General features: G+C 41.7%; 2 protein-coding genes across 4 annotated transcripts; both read left to right on the forward strand.

Moving 5' to 3' along the window:
• The first annotated feature begins 7,229 nt into the window (after window positions 1-7,229).
• On the forward strand, window positions 7,230-10,946 carry LOC139543491 (putative nuclease HARBI1). 3 transcript variants are annotated; one of them, XM_071349599.1, is made up of 9 exons: window positions 7,232-7,600; window positions 7,894-7,964; window positions 8,052-8,228; window positions 8,319-8,380; window positions 8,463-8,549; window positions 9,414-9,688; window positions 9,758-9,873; window positions 9,970-10,081; window positions 10,176-10,946. In XM_071349599.1, the coding sequence occupies exons 4-9, from the start codon at window positions 8,370-8,372 to the stop codon at window positions 10,487-10,489; spliced, it is 915 nt and encodes a 304-aa protein (XP_071205700.1). In that variant the 5' UTR covers window positions 7,232-7,600; window positions 7,894-7,964; window positions 8,052-8,228; window positions 8,319-8,369; the 3' UTR covers window positions 10,490-10,946. The 3 variants fall into 3 exon arrangements, 2 of the variants coding, with proteins under 2 accessions (XP_071205700.1, XP_071205701.1); XM_071349600.1 differs by lacking the exons at window positions 9,414-9,688; window positions 9,758-9,873; window positions 9,970-10,081; window positions 10,176-10,946 and adding exons at window positions 8,637-8,678; window positions 8,747-8,920; window positions 9,000-9,035; window positions 9,134-9,407; XR_011668725.1 differs by lacking the exon at window positions 9,758-9,873 and having other exon boundaries at window positions 7,230-7,600.
• A 912-nt stretch (window positions 10,947-11,858) lies between these two features.
• Window positions 11,859-16,083, forward strand: LOC139544609 (uncharacterized). The gene is made up of 8 exons (XM_071351937.1): window positions 11,859-11,891; window positions 12,133-12,210; window positions 12,797-12,871; window positions 13,004-13,042; window positions 13,154-13,228; window positions 13,541-13,645; window positions 13,734-13,868; window positions 14,050-16,083. Exons 1-8 carry the CDS (start codon window positions 11,859-11,861, stop codon window positions 14,302-14,304), a joined length of 795 nt encoding a protein of 264 aa, XP_071208038.1. The 3' UTR covers window positions 14,305-16,083.
• The last annotated feature ends 611 nt before the right edge of the window (window positions 16,084-16,694 follow it).

The following is a 16,694-nucleotide window of genomic DNA, read 5'->3' on the forward strand; positions in this document are numbered from 1 at the left end:
TCTTCCTTGCTGTGAAATTATTGGTGGCTGCTTGTATTAAATATGTTTATTATATTGTTAAATATAGGATTATCACCACAGCAAGCAAGGTACTTGGAGTCAAACAGACAGGCCTGGATGAGATCTTTAAGGTCAGGGCCCTCCGCAAGTCTCACAAAATAATTTTAGACCCAAGCCATCCACTGTACCCGGACTTTGAACTACTCCCCTCTGGGCACAGGTATAGGGCACCCCTCAGCAAGAAAAACAGAACTAGACAATCATTTGTGCCAGGTGTGATATCCCTCCTAAAAAGCTTGGGCTGATGTTCCTATCGAATCAGTAAGGCCAGCAGGCTAGTCATTTTTTTTATTCATGTTTAATTGGCATGTTAACTGTTATGAAAGTTGTATTGTAAATTTTATTTTGTATTTAAACACCACTTTAAACGTGTACATGACACTGCAACAACATTTCCCCATGGGGACAATAAGGTCAGTAAGTAAATAGTCTCTGCCTTAATCTTTGAATCGAATTTTCCACAACTGTGGTTCAGAGGTTCAAGAGTTTAACTCCTGAGTTGAGGCTAACTAACGAGTGACTGTTGTAACGTTATCTGGCTTGCTACAACTTGTAGCTAATGTTAATGACGTAACAGATGGTGCCAGTAGGCTACAGCAGCAAGCTAGAGCACAACACATCAATGCCGCTGATGTCTGTCAACCCGTTAATTTGAGAATAGTGTGGCCACTGTTTGGTTCCTCATGTTTCAGCTGCTCCCGATCAGCACAGGGGTGTTGTACACAATCCTGGGGCTGGTACTGTTTGGTGCATCTGCCCAGAATCAAGTGGAGGGGTTAGTTCATGTATCCTTCTTCCTTATGGGTATGGCCACAGTGTACTTACTTAATGGTTAAGAGCTTCCTTTGTGGGGTCAGCGTACCCATGGTAGCCCTGCCCTGGCTGTTTCTGCTCATCATAACATTTTTGGTCCCACACACTGTCTTACTCTGCAACGTCATCATCACAGGGCAGGATCTGTATCCTTACTAATCCTTACTACAAATAACTGATGCACTGTGCGGTCGCCAGTTTCCTCCAACACATTGGTGCGGCTGGCTTCTGTGTGAAGAAGCAGTGTGGCTTGGCAGGGTTGTGTTTCGGAGGACGCATGGCTCTCGACCTTTGCCTTTTCCAAGTCCGTAGGGGAGTTGCAGCGATGGGAAAAGACTAACTACCAATTGGATATCACGAAAAATGAATAAAAGTATCAAACCATTTTTATAATAATTGGTCGTTGTGCACAGTAAAGAGAAGCCATTAATTACTACCTAAGTATAGCAAATCAATGATTATTATTTCTTTACTAATGCATGTTTTCAAGTTACACTGTGTATATACAAATGGCTATTTTGCATAAACAACTGGATCAAGTGGTAAAAGTCATGCAACAGGTCATGATGGAACACGTTATTCGATATCAGTAATTCAAGAGAAAAAGTTCAAAGGCACACAAATGAAAACATGAACCCTGCCATATCACTCCAATAGTATAGGGGTTTCTCTATTAAAAGAAAGACCAAAAGGACTGCTGAACATCACCCTTATATCATCCATTTCATACAGTTAATGTTCAGCAGAACCTCAAGTTGAAGTAAATATTTTGTATTGGACCTCCAACCATCAGCATAGAAAGTAGTAGGTGCCAGGTGCATCGGGTTCATTGTGTCAAGAACTGCAACGCTACTGGGTTTTTAACGCTCAACAGTTTCCCGTGTGTATCAAGAATGGTCCACCACCCAAAGGACATCCAGACAACTTGACTACTGTGGGAAGCATTGGAGACAACATGGGCCAGCATCTCTGTGGAACGCTTTCAACACCTTGTAGAGTCCATACCTGACGAATTGAGGCTGTTCTTAATATTGGGGAGGTGTTCCTAATGTTTTGTATACTACACACCAGAGGTAGTGATTATCAGAACACACATAAATGACAGTTAATAGACGTATTCATGTTGTACTGAAAGTGGACATACAACCAACACATATTGCATTGCCTATATGCTGTGGTAGTGTCCATTTAAACGTAACTAGTTGGCACTAAGCCTTAAAGTCAGAGAGCGTGAGAGAAAAAAACACCAGGACACTTTTACAGTTGACCACCACTTAATCTAAGACCTATTCTTTAATGAACCGATGAAGAACAAGGCTCAATTACTAAATAGTTACTGCAATTTAAATGTACGAATTTAACAATACATGGTACAATATGAATGTGCTACAAGTATGTATGTACTCTTCTCTGTATTTACACAACCTTTCTAGGGCATCTGAATAGGCAGCCATGTTGACTTTTGTAAATACAGTCGTGGCCAAAAGTTTTGTGAATGACACAAATATTAATTTTCACAAAGTCTGCTGCCTCAGTTTGTATGATGGCAATTTGCATATACTCTAGAATGTTATGAAGAGTGATCAGATGAATTGCAATTAATTGCAAAGTCCCTCTTTGCCATGCAAATGAACTGAATCCCCCAAAAACATTTCCACTGCATTTCAGCCCTGCCACAAAAGGACCAGCTGACATCATGTCAGTGATTCTCTCGTTAATACAGGTGTGAGTATTGACAAGGACAAGGCTGGAGATCACTCTGTCATGCTGATTGAGTTCGAATAACAGACTGGAAGCTTCATAAGGAGGGTGGTGCTTGGAATCATTGTTCTTCCTCTGTCAGCCATGGTTACCTGCAAGGAAACACGTGCCGTCATCATTGCTTTGCACAAAAAGGGCTTCACAGGCAAGGATATTGCTGCCAGTAAGATTGCACCTAAATCAACCATTTATCGGATCATCAAGAACGTCAAGGAGAGCGGTTCAATTGTTGTGAAGAAGGCTTCAGGGCGCCCAAGAAAGTCCAGCAAGCGGCAGGACCGTCTCCTAAAGTTGATTCAGCTGCGGGATCGGGGCACCACCAATCTAGAGCTTGCTCAGGAATGGCAGCAGGCAGTTGTGAGTGCATCTGCACGCACAGTGAGGAGAAGACTTTTGGAGGATGGCCTGGTGTCAAGAAGGGCAGCAAAGAAGCCACTTCTCTCCAGGAAAAACATCAGGGACAGTCTGATATTCTGCAAAAGGTACAGGGATTGGACTGCTGAGGACGGGGGTAAAGTCATTTTCTCTGATGAATCCCCTTTCCGATAGTTTGGGGCATCCGGAAAAAAGCTTGTCCGGAGAAGACAAGATGAGCACTACCATCAGTCCTGTGTCATGCCAACAGTAAAGCATCCTGAGACTATTCATGTGTGGGGTTGTTTCTCAGCCAAGCTAGTGGGCTCACTCACAATTTTGCCTAAGAAACACAGCCATGGATAAAGAATGGTACCAACACATCCTCCGAGAGCAACTTCTCCCAACCACCCAGGAACAGTTTGGTGACGAACAATGCCTTTTCCAGCATGATGGACGACCTTGCCATAAGGCAAAAGTGATAACTAAGTGGCTCGGGGAACAAAACATCGATATTTTGGGTCCATGGCCAGGAAACTCCCCAGACCTTAATCCCATTGAGAACTTGTGGTCAATCCTCAAGAGGCGGGTGGACAAACAAAAACCCACAATTTCTGACAAACTCCAAGCATTGATTATGCAAGAATGGGCTGCCATCAGTCAGGATGTGGCCCAGAAGTTAATTGACAGCATGCCAGGGCGGATTGCAGAGGTCTTGAAAAAGAAGGGTCAACACTGCAAATATTGACTCTGCATCAACTTCATGTAATTGTCAATAAAAGCCTTTGACACTTATTAAATGCTTGAATTATACTTCAGTATTCCATAGTAACATCTGACAAAAATATCTAAAGACACTGAAGCAGCAAACTTTGTGGAAATTAATATTTGTGTCATTCTCAAAACATTTGGCCACGACTGTACATTTACAGACTTCCAATATAGAATGCTTTCAATGCCTTACATTTGAAATGAGTTAATATACAAGATAAAACGCCTTCTGGGGATCTTCACAGCATGATACATGTCCTGACGAAATATTTAATTTCATAATCACCTCTGTTTTTGCCTAGTTTCACTTACAATAGTACTTTCGAGTTTGCGAATGTACAATTAGCCCAATAATTCAATTTGCGATGGTGATCCGCTAAGCAGTCAGCTAAAACTTAAAACCAACATTAATATGGAGAATTCAACATACAAGTTTAAGTAGAAACAAATGTAAATTAAAAAAAAACTCCTAATCCCCAAAATGGAAGAATTAAACAATATTTATATTTTTGAGAATGTGGGAATGGTCCGTGGACAGTTAAGGGACAGTCATGTCGAGTGTCTTTCATTTGGTGATCTCGTGAAGGACAGGAAACAGAAATAACTGTATCTCTTAAAGTGTACATTTCCCAGCTGTCAGTTTTACATCTGACTGTTGTATAAGATGAATGAATAAGTATAAAAATACTTTTGAATAGCTAACAATGAGATTTAGTCTTCTAAATCAGAATTGGTTGTTTTATGGTAACTTATGCACAGTCAGTAGCCACGTCCAGTTGAGCACAAACATGATGAGACAGCCCCTTTTCTACCCAAGTATAAAATCCCCCGTGACGCAATTCACACCAGACCAGGCAAACCACGGTGTTGCAAATGGTTGAATTTCTAAGACCATACAGCGTGTAGCGTTGGCTACACGGCTAGAAATGGTTAAACTCTAAAACATTGCCACAGAAGGAGCAGATCTTATACGAGGCCTTTTCAGTCTGCAGCTGGAAATGTATGTAGCCTAGGACAAAGAATACCGACAACCGCCGAAACATATATTCTATGTGACGACATGGGTATGCCTGACGTATCCACTAGGGACGAAACCAGAGACTTTTCTGTCGACTCCCTCCAGCATATAGACCAGCGACAACAGAGAGAGACAACAACATGTTCAGTAACACATGTATGAACTAATTGTGAGTGTGTTTTATGTAATTCTGTGATTGATTAAGTTAGTTAGTAAATAAATAATTAAGCCAATTTATATTTTGCTGATTCATGATTCTATGCTAGGGTTGGTGCAGATATCCAAGGGTTTGCAACATTCAGTAATGACACTGAAGAGGTAATAAAATTCATTAATAAGAGACTGTTATTGATAAGATAAGACAATATCTGGGGAGTTATATTTGGGAAATTGACACTCTATAAACAACATTTTCCCGTGGTGCCCCAACTTCCTCGTTAAAGTTACATGATTAGTTGAATTGCGTAATTAAATTACACATGGAGAATTGATTTGATAATATACAGTCTTCACATTTTATGATAGTCAACAACACGAAAGCATATAACTTTCCCTGACATCACACATATACATTGTAATTTTCGATTTACCTGATATAGTAGGATAGCTAACATTCGATGTCTGCAAAGGTGTTGTCTTCTAGCCAAGATATGAAATGCAATCATAATTGACTGTAGTGCATATAAGGCACACACAGTTCCATGATGACTGAAAACATAACCGTGGGATGAACAAGTGACACATTTCTGGGCGGTCCATTTAAAATTCAATAATTCTTCCCTCGCCCCTTGCCCTATAAGTGTCAACTCATCAGACGTCATGATACGTCATCACTTTTCTGCTCTTTTGCACACCAGTATCTACTTGCACATCACAATCTGCTCATATATCACTTCAGTTGTCACGTTCGTTGTCCTCCTCATCTGAGGATGAGTAGTAAGAAGGATCGGAGGACCAATGCGCAGCGTGATATGAATACATTGTTACTTTTATTAACGAATAACACTGAATAACCTTACAAAACAATAAACGGACAAACCAACAAAAATGCAACAGTCCCGTATGGTGACATAAAAAAAGACACAGAAACAGGAACAATCACCCACAACCCACAATACAAAACAGGCTACCTAAATATGGTACCCAATCAGAGACATCGACTAACACCTGCCTCTGATTGAGAACCATATCAGGCCAAACACATAGAAATAGACAAACTAGACATACAACATAGAATGCCCACTCAGATAACACCCTGACCAAACAAAACATAGAAACATACAAAGCAAACTATGGTCAGGGCGTGACATCAGTGTTAATTTGCTAAATTATAATTACTTCGCTACTATGGCCTATTTATTGCCTTACCTCCTCACGCCATTTGCACACACTTTCTTTTCTTTCTATTGTGTTTTGACTGTACGCCTGTTTATTCAAAGTTAAATCTAGAATTGGCTTACTATTTCGCAAAAAAGAACCTTCACTCATGCTGCCAAACATACCCTTGTAAAATTGACCATCCTACCGATCCTCGACTTCGGCGATGTCATTTACAAAATAGCCTCCAATACCCTACTCAATAAATTGGATGCAGTCTATCACAGTGCCATCCGTTTTGTCACCAAAGCCCCATATACTACCCACCACTGCGACCTGTACGCTCTCGTTGGCTGGCCCTCGCTTCATACTCGTCGTCAAACCCACTGGCTCCAGGTCATCTACAAGACCCTGCTAGGTAAAGTCCCCCCTTATCTCAGCTCGCTGGTCACCATAGCAGCACCCACCTGTAGCACGCGCTCCAGCAGGTCTTTGGTCACCCCACTAAAACCAATTCTTCCTTTGGCCGCCTCTCCTTCCAGTTCTCTGCTGCCAATGACTGGAACGAACTACAAAAATCTCTGAAACTGGAAACACTTATCTCCCTCACTAGCTTTAAGCACCAGCTGTCAGAGCAGCTCACAGATTACTGCACCTGTACATAGCCCATCTATAATTTAGCCCAAACAACTACCTCTCCCCCTACTGTATTTATTTATTTATTTAGCTCCTTTGCACCCCATTATTTCTATCTCTACTTTGCACATTCTTCCACTGCAAATCTACCATTCCAGTGTTTTACTTGCTATATTGTATTTACTTTGCCACCATGGCCTTTTTTTTGCCTTTACCTCCCTTATCTCACCTCATTTGCTCACATTGTATATAGACTTATTTTTCTACTGTATTATTGACTGTATGTTTGTTTTACTCCATGCGTAACTCTGTGTTGTTGTATGTGTCGAACTGCTTTGCTTTATCTTGGCCAGGTCGCAATTGTAAATGAGAACTTGTTTTCAACTTGCCTACCTGGTTAAATAAAGGTGAAATATATATATTTTTTAAATCCATGTGTAACTCTGTGTTGTTGTTTGTGTCGCACTGCTTTGCTTTATCTTGGCCAGGGGCCTGTTGCACAAAAGTAGAATTAAGACATCCGGGATAAATGACTCAGCTGAGCTCAATGAAGCCAAAACATGTGCGTCCAGGCTTAATTGGTTGCACAAAGACCAAGCCAGGATGAGCAGACACGGATTCATTAAGCCAGGTGAAACCAATCCTGGATAGGTGCGCGCTCACGGCTCACTCAAATAGACCCCGCCACAGATCACAGATTAACTGATTTACCATGGCAACTAGAGCCGCGTACTTTTCCCCGTCGGAAGCACAAATCCTCATGGAGGCATACGAGGAGGTAAAAGATATAATTAAGAAGAAAGGCAACACCGCCACAGTGATAAAGCAAAGAGAAAAAGCGTGGCAAAGTATTGCAGACCGCCTGAATGCGTAAGTAGTGCACAATTACACACTCACCGCTCCGCTGAAACATCACAATTACAATTCAAATATTTAATTCACATCTCCAAAAATGCAGTTGTACTGTAATTATGAAACTGTTAAATTTTTAATTGAAATGCACTGCAGATATGAGTGAAATTGTGTAAAGTAACTCCATCACACTGTATAAAGCTATGATACATTTTTTGATATTTTTACTGAAAACAAGACAAAAATACCAAGTAATTTTTTGCAGTGTGACTCCATTAAATGTGTGTGTGTGTGTGTGTGTGTGTGTGTAGATTAAACATGAACGGGCCAAAACGGACATGGCAGCAGGTCAAAATCAAATACAAGAACATTCTGCAGAATGGTATGGTCCCTGACTAATATTTAACAAAGCACAAGCATATATTGTACCCAGAAGGTGCCTGCTCACACATTGTCTGTACTGTTTTAGCAGTGAAAAAGAATACCCACAGACAAGGCACGGGTGGTGGGTCACCAAAGGCTGACCTTACCCCAGCAGAGGACATGGCCTTGGAGCTAAATAAAGGCAGGCCCGTCTTAGAGGGGATCCCTGGGGGGAAAGAGACGAGCATAGGTTCCTCCCAAGATGCCACCCGCTTCATTCAAGGTATGTCCTTCCATCTCTACATGGGATACAACCACATTCATATTGAATCAATTTGGACTGTCTGACTTTGGTTTACCTATTGCCTTGCAGTGTCTGGCAGCACTGTGTTCCTGTTAGAGCCACCAGCACAAGCACCAGACGATGCTGATCCAGTGAGTACTCCATCAAAGGCATACTGTAGGCCTGGCATGTCTTGTCTACTAGCTTCAATATGAATCCGATTAAATGTGATAGGGTGAAGGCCCCAGTGCAGCAGCAACAGCACATGATGGAGACGATGATGAGGAGGAGACCATCTCTCTGGATTCCAGAAGGCATGAGGTATCATGTTAAGACTGTGAAAGTACTATTTACTCTACAATGGTGAGGAGTCCTCATCAAAATCAAAAAATCTAATTTCTTTTACAGGACCCAGATGCTATACAGTGGGAAAACCAGCCTGGCAACATAGTGCGTATTAATAAAAGGACACCACATCCTGCCAAATTCCAGCTGCGCTAATTGTATTGTGTTCACAGAGCTCACAAGCTATCAGAAAGTTGTATGGCAACCACCTCCGGCGCCAAATAGAACTGGCAGACATAGACATTCAGTACAAGAAGAAAAAGATGGAAAATCTTGCACTGGAGTCCGAAATAAAAAAGAGGACAATTAGGAAACTGGACCTTGAAATAAAAAAACTTGAGAGGGAGGTGAGATATGCCTTCAATGTACACTGTATGCTAACTGTAACACAAATGTATTAATCATTATTTTTCTTTCCTCCCCCAGCTCCAAGAAGATGACACAGCTCAAAATAAAAATTAGGTATATTCTCGTAAAGTCAAGTGAGCCATGACGTATGAGCTCTTATTGTGAGCACACAGGACGGTGGCATCTTTCTAAGGTTTTTTTTATTTTCCCAGCAATCAGTACAACCAAGTCATCGTTATAAGGCATCGCCCTCTTTTGCCCACCCCCCCAGCACCAGGTGTGGCCACTAGCCTATATGAAGGCCCAAAATTGTGTGTTCCTTTCTGCTCTGACAATGGCATGCCCATTCGTGCGAGATGTGGTGGATGAAGAAGCACTTGTGCTGAGGAGAGCCTTCAGGCGAGAAAGGGTCTTCAGGGACCGGTTGGACCCACTGGCCTTCCCTGATGACCATCTATATGAAAGATACAGGTTTTCTGCAGATGGCATCAGGTATCTATGCAGACTACTGGGTCCCAGGATTAAGCACCGCACTGCACGGAGCCATGCACTGAGTGTGGAGCAAATGGTTTGTGTGGCCTTGCGCTTTTTTGCTAGTGGAGCCTTCCTGTACTCAGTGGGGGATGCAGAACAGCTGAACAAGGCCACAATTTGCCGCACAATAAGGAGTGTGTGTCTGGCTATCAAAGCATTAGCAGATGTCTTCATCTCCTTCCCTGGCCACAGAAGACTCTGTGACATCAAAGAGGAGTTCTATAGGATTGCAGGTAAGAGGATCTACAAATTACAGGACAACTGTTAACACATAGTAGGATACTCATTACTTTGTGTGACAGGTTTCCCCAATGTCATTGGTGCAGTGGACTGCACACACATAAGGATAAAAGCCCCCTCAGGTGCCCATGAGGCCGATTTTGTGAATAGGAAATCCTTTCACAGCATTAATGTTCAGGTGAACATAACTTTTTGATATTGTCCATTGACGAACACTCTGCATTGCCAGTGATGTGCATTGATTGGTGTAATATTCCTCATCTTATGATTTCAGATGGTCTGCAATGCTGACTGTGTGATCAGCAATGTTGTGGCAAAATGGCCTGGCTCAGTCCATGACTCCAGAATCTTTCGGGCCTCTGAAATCTATCAGTGCCTATCACAAGGTAAGCCACACAACCCCTATTTATAACCATCATGGCTGTGTCAAGAATATCACTGTGTTTATGAGGTAGTAATGATGAGATTTTGTGTTGACAGGTGAATTCTCTGGTGTGTTGCTGGGAGACAGGGGGTATGGCTGCCAGCCTTTTCTCCTGACACCTTTCACAGACCCCCAGGAAGCACAGCAGGCCTACAACCATGCCCATGCCAGGACCAGGGCCAGAGTTGAAATGACCTTTGGCCTCCTGAAGGCACGCTTTCACTGCCTTCACAAATTAAGGGTCAGCCCTGTTAGGGCATGTGATATTACTGTGGCTTGTGCTGTCCTCCACAATGTGGCCTGCCTGAGGAGAGAGGGCCCCCAGAGTGCCACCAGCCATGGACTGGGACAATCCGGCAATCTTCCCTGATGACGACAGTGGTCGGCTGCTGAGGGACCAATATGTGTTGAATTATTTTAGTTAGTATGTGTGCTTTCAATTTTGGTTAAATATGTCCTGCGGTGGCAGAGGAATTTGGTTTTTTTTGGGTTCGTTTTTTGACGAATTTGGCCTCTTATGATGTTTGTGCGGTATACTGTGTGTAATACAAGGCTGCAGGGAGGCTACTGCATCCATTCATTTGTCTGTTCAGTTGATGTGTATGGATTTGTCCTGCATTTATTTTAATGTGCAGACATGCAGGGTGTGTTATATACAGACCTTTGAATGTGTATGTATCATTTTGTATAATATGCTTGGATTCTGTGCTTTCCATCTTGTAGAGTCACTGTGACTTCAGTTTCGAAAGGAGCTGATGGTTTACCTGCTTTGTTTTGTCCTTATTCAATAAAGGAACATAATGTTACACATTGTGTTTTTATATTCATATGGAATGTGTATTTGTTTATATGACAGAGTACTAGGGCCACACTGAAGAAAAAGGATAAAGTCATACATTTATGAGGCTGGTTCTTTCTGCAGAAAAGCTACATATTGTTTTTACAGTTTTGATACTTATGACAATGTGATACTTAATATTCTGGCACATCAGCATGTCTTTGTTTATGAAACCATACTGAAGTACAATTTCACAAAATGCCCCACATCTGTCATTTTAACAACTGTCCTCCTTTAAAACAACTGGTTACAATATTATGACTTGTTTTTTTCCCCTCTGTGGCCCTAATATTCTATCATTTTATATATAGCCTTATAGTCTATGGGAAACTGTAAATTATCTAATGATAGCAACATCATCTAAAAATCATTTTTATCCAAAATCATTGAAATTAATGATCACAAACGTTTAAATAATAACAGTGGGTCTAGTTATATGTGATAACAATGTATAGTGAGCAGTGAAATAACTATTGGTTTCCATTTGTGGTGACTGCTGACTGACATTAGGGATGAGATTAAATAGATCCTGGAATTTAGCCTGGTCTGGAGCAGGCTAGCTCCACAGAATAAATCTCCATGGTAATTTATACCATAACATATCCTCCTGCCCCCTATCCATCTTTAGTGCAACCGGATTACGGATCAATTGAGCCAGGATCACCAAGATATCCTGGCTTAATCCCTTATCCTAGTTTTGTGCAACAGGCCCCAGGTCACAGTTTTAAATGAGAACTTGTTCTCAACTAGCTTACCTGGTTAAATTAAGGTGAAAAACTGTTGTTGTTTTTTAAAATCAGAAGTGTCCACTTTATTTGAGGGCTGAGGGGAGAAGGTTGGTATTTTAAGTGTTTGGAATGCAGCCCTAGTGTGTTGTATTGGGATTGTGCCACAGAGCATTATGGGGGTTCTATGTGGTGAGAAATTTAGTGACGTTGGATATAGATTAAAAGTGAAGAATGATAGTTGAGCATTTTTTTATATTATTCAATTCAAATTCGTTTTTTCAAATTACAGGAGAGCGAGGAGGTATATTACAAATAGTTTTCTTGGTTTTAGAACTTTATTTTTGTTTGTAGTTAGCAAGGCACATTTAAATAAATTACACCAACTCCAGTAGCTAGCTAGCTAGCGTTACCAGCGCGAGTGTGCATTTATTTCCTCCAGAATGGTAGAATGGCCAACGCTGTCGAAAATGTTGTGGATTTTTTTGGTTGAAGAACCATTTTCATTCTCTGGGGTACACGGAAAAGGTGAGAATTAAAAGCGAGGGTCGACCTCTGCTTGAGGTCAGTTTCATGAAGAAGGTGAGAGCGTTCAATACTAACTGGTATCAAAAGTATAACTGGTTAAGCACATCACGTTCGTTATTGAGCTACAACCAGTGAGAAGATGATACCACCAGTCCGGCTCCAAACAGGCCTTTTTCTTGTGACGTTTTATGCGCAGTCATAAAGCTGTGAACTAAAATGACGTAACCATGCATTCATTCACTACATAAACTGTGTTCAGATTTGATTTAATCTGTACAATAGTTTTCTTCACTCAGCTTGTTGCAGGTAATCTTTGGTCTTTTGGGGCACCTCGTTCCCTACATAAATATACATATATAGGGAATAGGGTGCCATTTGGGATGCCATCTTTGTGTGTGAGTCAGGATGTGTTTTGTGTCAATTAATTGATGGAAATGTTTCCCTCAGAAAGAAAGATGGATCATAATGATGAGAGAATAAAAAGACCTTTAAGACGCCGCCCTTATGTGGTAAATATCAAATATTTGTTTGTTTTGTCCTGTTTTTGTTATATTATCACATTTTAAATTGAGTGTTGTGTTGACAGTTGAAACCAGTGAGGGTGATCACCCCTGATTCCGTGTTGTGGCCAACCGGCAAGGTGCACAGAAGGCCAAAGCCTGTAAGTCATATCTGACCTGAAACGAAAACACATACTCATTAGTTATGCATTCTGCATGTACAAACTGCAGTTATCAGAATTAAAGCAAATGCAGATATCCCTATCTAACCTCATTGAATGCTGTCTTGACAGTCTACTTCAGTGCAGACCCCTCAGATCCACAAAAGGCCTGTAAGTCACATTCAAATTCAACCACATAACAGTACTTATATCATTTATTGATACACAATTCAAGGCCAAAATGAGCAAAGCAGTGTTGAATTCATTCTTTACTGTTAACAGCCAATCATTGTGAGCTATGGGCGGGACCAAACATCTGGGGATGGATGGAGCGTCAATCCAGAGCCTCTCAGCCAGGTCAGACATCTCTGCTGTTCCCATAGAGACACAACAGATAGATCAATCTGTTGATTCATATGGCCATTTTGGTTGGCTTGGTTGAATTGACAATCATCCATTTGAGATGCTAAAGAATCCTATACTATGGAAGGTCTTTAGCCCCATCCCTAATGTTATGGGAGTTGCATTTATTGCATTTTCAGTTACCCATGTATTGCTCACTACTTGTACAACCATGTTGGATTGCCTACGTATTCTACATTTCCTTGAGGGTCAATGCCAGTGTATTCTATGGTTGCCATGAGTACATGCCTTTCTCTGTCTACTCAGTCTGGAAGGGTGACTCGGCTGATAGAGAGAAAAAATGATGACGTGATCTCATCCTCCAGTTCGGATGACTTTTCGATCTACTCCTTCACTGACTGTGAATCGGAGGTAAGAGTTGTACCTTACCGTCCATGTCTTTGTTGAGTGACATCACTGTGAGGAGGATGGTCTTTGACTAGTTGACTCTGATACACAGTGTGATGATGAGGATCATGAAAGGAGGACACCACCGCTGAAAGTTGAGAATGGAAAGGTGACAAAGCTTGACGTGAGGGATATGGACGAGGATGATGATCTGTCTCTCCACTCCTTCGATGAGTCAGACTTCCTGGTAAGTTCTGCATATGATTTTTTTAAATATATATACATGGGGGATTGGAAATGATGCAGACAATTACTTATTGAGTGTAGTCATGTATCTGCAATGTGTATAGAGTAGTTAGAAAGTATTTCTACAGATTGTGTTGAAGATAGCACTTTCCTATATGTTACTTTACTTTCTGGTCCTACAGAGTCCAGGGAAGGTTTCAGGTCCTGTATCTGTCAAGAATGGCCTCTCTCCTCTTGTGAACTCAGCACAACGGACCCTGGCTGAAGCCCTACGGGCCCTGCCCTCTGCTGTAGGCTCTCCCTATCCAGTAAATGTCCCAAGGCCTCTGACTCCTCTCAACCCTGTCATTATCGCTCTGCCCCGAACTGAGAACTTCCCATACCGCCACAGCCCTCGCCTGGCTCCCATCACCAACCTGAGCGAGACCGGCAGGTAGCTGCTCCAGGAAATGGCTGGAGTGGCCCCACAGGCGAGGGGAAATACAAGAAGGGAATATTGGCCGTAAGTCCTTCTATAGCATAGTATAGCTCAAGAGAAGAGAAAACCCATAAGCTTACATTACTTTATCTCCTTGTCCAAAATATTCAGGAAGGGAAGGTCAATAAGAAAAGGAAGGGCAAGGCCAAAAAAGTAGTGAAGCAAGAGGCCAGTAATTTGCAACAGATGGGAAATGTTGGAGAAAGTAAGGAGGAGGACAAGAAAAAGGAAAAGAAGAGTCTGAGGAAGAGGTGAGGAAATAGAGGAGGGAGAAGTGGAACATGACCAGGGAATACTAGACTAGAGAATTAGAGAAATAGAATGAGGTAGCAGAGAAAGAGCAGCTATCTGATGTGTAAGTGCAAACTTAAGCAATAAGGCACGAGGAGGTGTGGTATATGGCCAATATATCACGGCTAAGGGCTGTTCTTACGCACAACACGGAGTGCCTGGTATATTGGCCATATACCACAAACCCTGAGGTGCCTTATTGATATTATTAACTGCTTACCAACGTAATAAGAGCAGTAAAAATAAATGTTTTGTCATACTCGTGGTATACGGTCTGTTATAAACTGGGTGGTTCGAGCACTGAATGCTGATTGGCTGACAGCCGTGGTATATCAGACCGTGTACCACAGGTATGACAAAGCATTTAATTTTACTGCTCTAATTACGTTGTTAACCAGTTCATAATAGCAATAAGAAACCTTTGGGGTTTGTGGTATATGGCCAATATACCACGGCTAAGGGCTGTATCCAGGCACTCCGTGTTGTGTTGTGCTTAAGAACAGCCCTTAGCTGTGGTATATTGGCCATATACCACACCCCCTCATGCCTTTTTGCTAAAATATACCACGTCTTTCAGCCAATCAGCATTCAAGGTTCGAACAACCCAGTTTATAATACTATTTATTCTCCTGTGGTTTTTGATTGACAGGTTTCTTCAGTGGCTGCTGCCCAAACTGAGATGTTCAAAGAAATAATGGCCAACTATTACTTCTACCACACACACACACACACACACACACAGATTTTGAGTATTGGTTACTCCTACAACACACACAAATGTAATTTCAGAGACAGGAACTATGATTAGCAAAATACTTATATTGGTCTCATTCTTATATTTTGAGACATGCAGCATTATTAACAAAAATAAAATGATATTGATCCCCATACAGCCTATGATAATGAGTTGGATTTACATGTTTAGGCTTGGAAATATAGCCAGGAGAAGCAGGGTCAACACCTCTACTCATGCCATAAGTGCCATGACATCTTTAGTAACCACAGAGAGATAAGACCTCTGTCTCCACGGTCTCATTTAAAGGACAGCACCAACCTTAGGGCAGTGTCACTTGTATTGGGGTCTTAGGTCTCCTATGGCCAAAGGGAAGAGAAGAGGGCCCCTTACTGGTCTCCTTGCAATATCTGGTCTCCCACACAGAGATGGAAATCTACACCTGTTTAGACCCTGGAGGATATGACTTCAGATGAGAGATGCAGAACGTAAAAGCTTCAAACACATTGATATGCAAATTCAGAACCATTGTACACTGAAGTGGAGCATGCATCTGGTCTGAAGCATGTCAAAAGAGTGCAAATGAACTGGGACTGGAGGACTGTATCACATTTAAACTAAAATAGCATGTATCTGATGTAGCTACACTTATCTGTACTTATCTGTTCTTGAATTGTGCTGTTTGAAACGTGCATTTCCAATAAAGCTTTTTAAATTGCAATTATTTGTGTCAGACAGATTTTTGTCTTAATTAATTACATCAGGGGTTCTTAAACTTTTTACAGCAAGGGAATATTATTGTACTGATATTATCTTACCTGTTATCAGTGGGGGGGTTTATTCAGCTGCTCTGGAATGTATCCCACGGTAGGTGGCGGTAGTGAACCAATAAATAGTTGGATTGCCCGCCAGAAACCCAACCAGGCAGGCAGACTGTTGTTACCATGCAACGAGCAGACGCTTGTGAAAAGTACTAGCTACAAAATTGGCTAAATGCCTGCTGCTGTATACATAGCGCGCGTGTGTGTATGTTGCTAACCTAGCTAGTTAGCTAGCCATCAATAAAGTTCCTAACGTTACAACATGGCAGACGGCTGGAGCACCTGACACCGGAGAGGCTGCCTATCGTTCCCGGGATGCTGTCAAAAACCTTACAATTAAGTAAGTTGCAGTTGGCCTTTGTGTGGCTTTTATTCCTTGCATTGCCATACAAGCAAGACACTGTCTTTAGCTAATGTTAGCTCTCAAAGCAGATGATGATAAACACCCAGTATATTGCTTGACCTGGTCCCTGAGTTTGCCATGAAAACATGGCATTTGTTTAT

This window comes from Salvelinus alpinus, chromosome 18, assembly GCF_045679555.1.
Source record: "Salvelinus alpinus chromosome 18, SLU_Salpinus.1, whole genome shotgun sequence".
In the NCBI taxonomy this organism is placed as follows: Eukaryota; Metazoa; Chordata; class Actinopteri; order Salmoniformes; family Salmonidae; genus Salvelinus; species Salvelinus alpinus.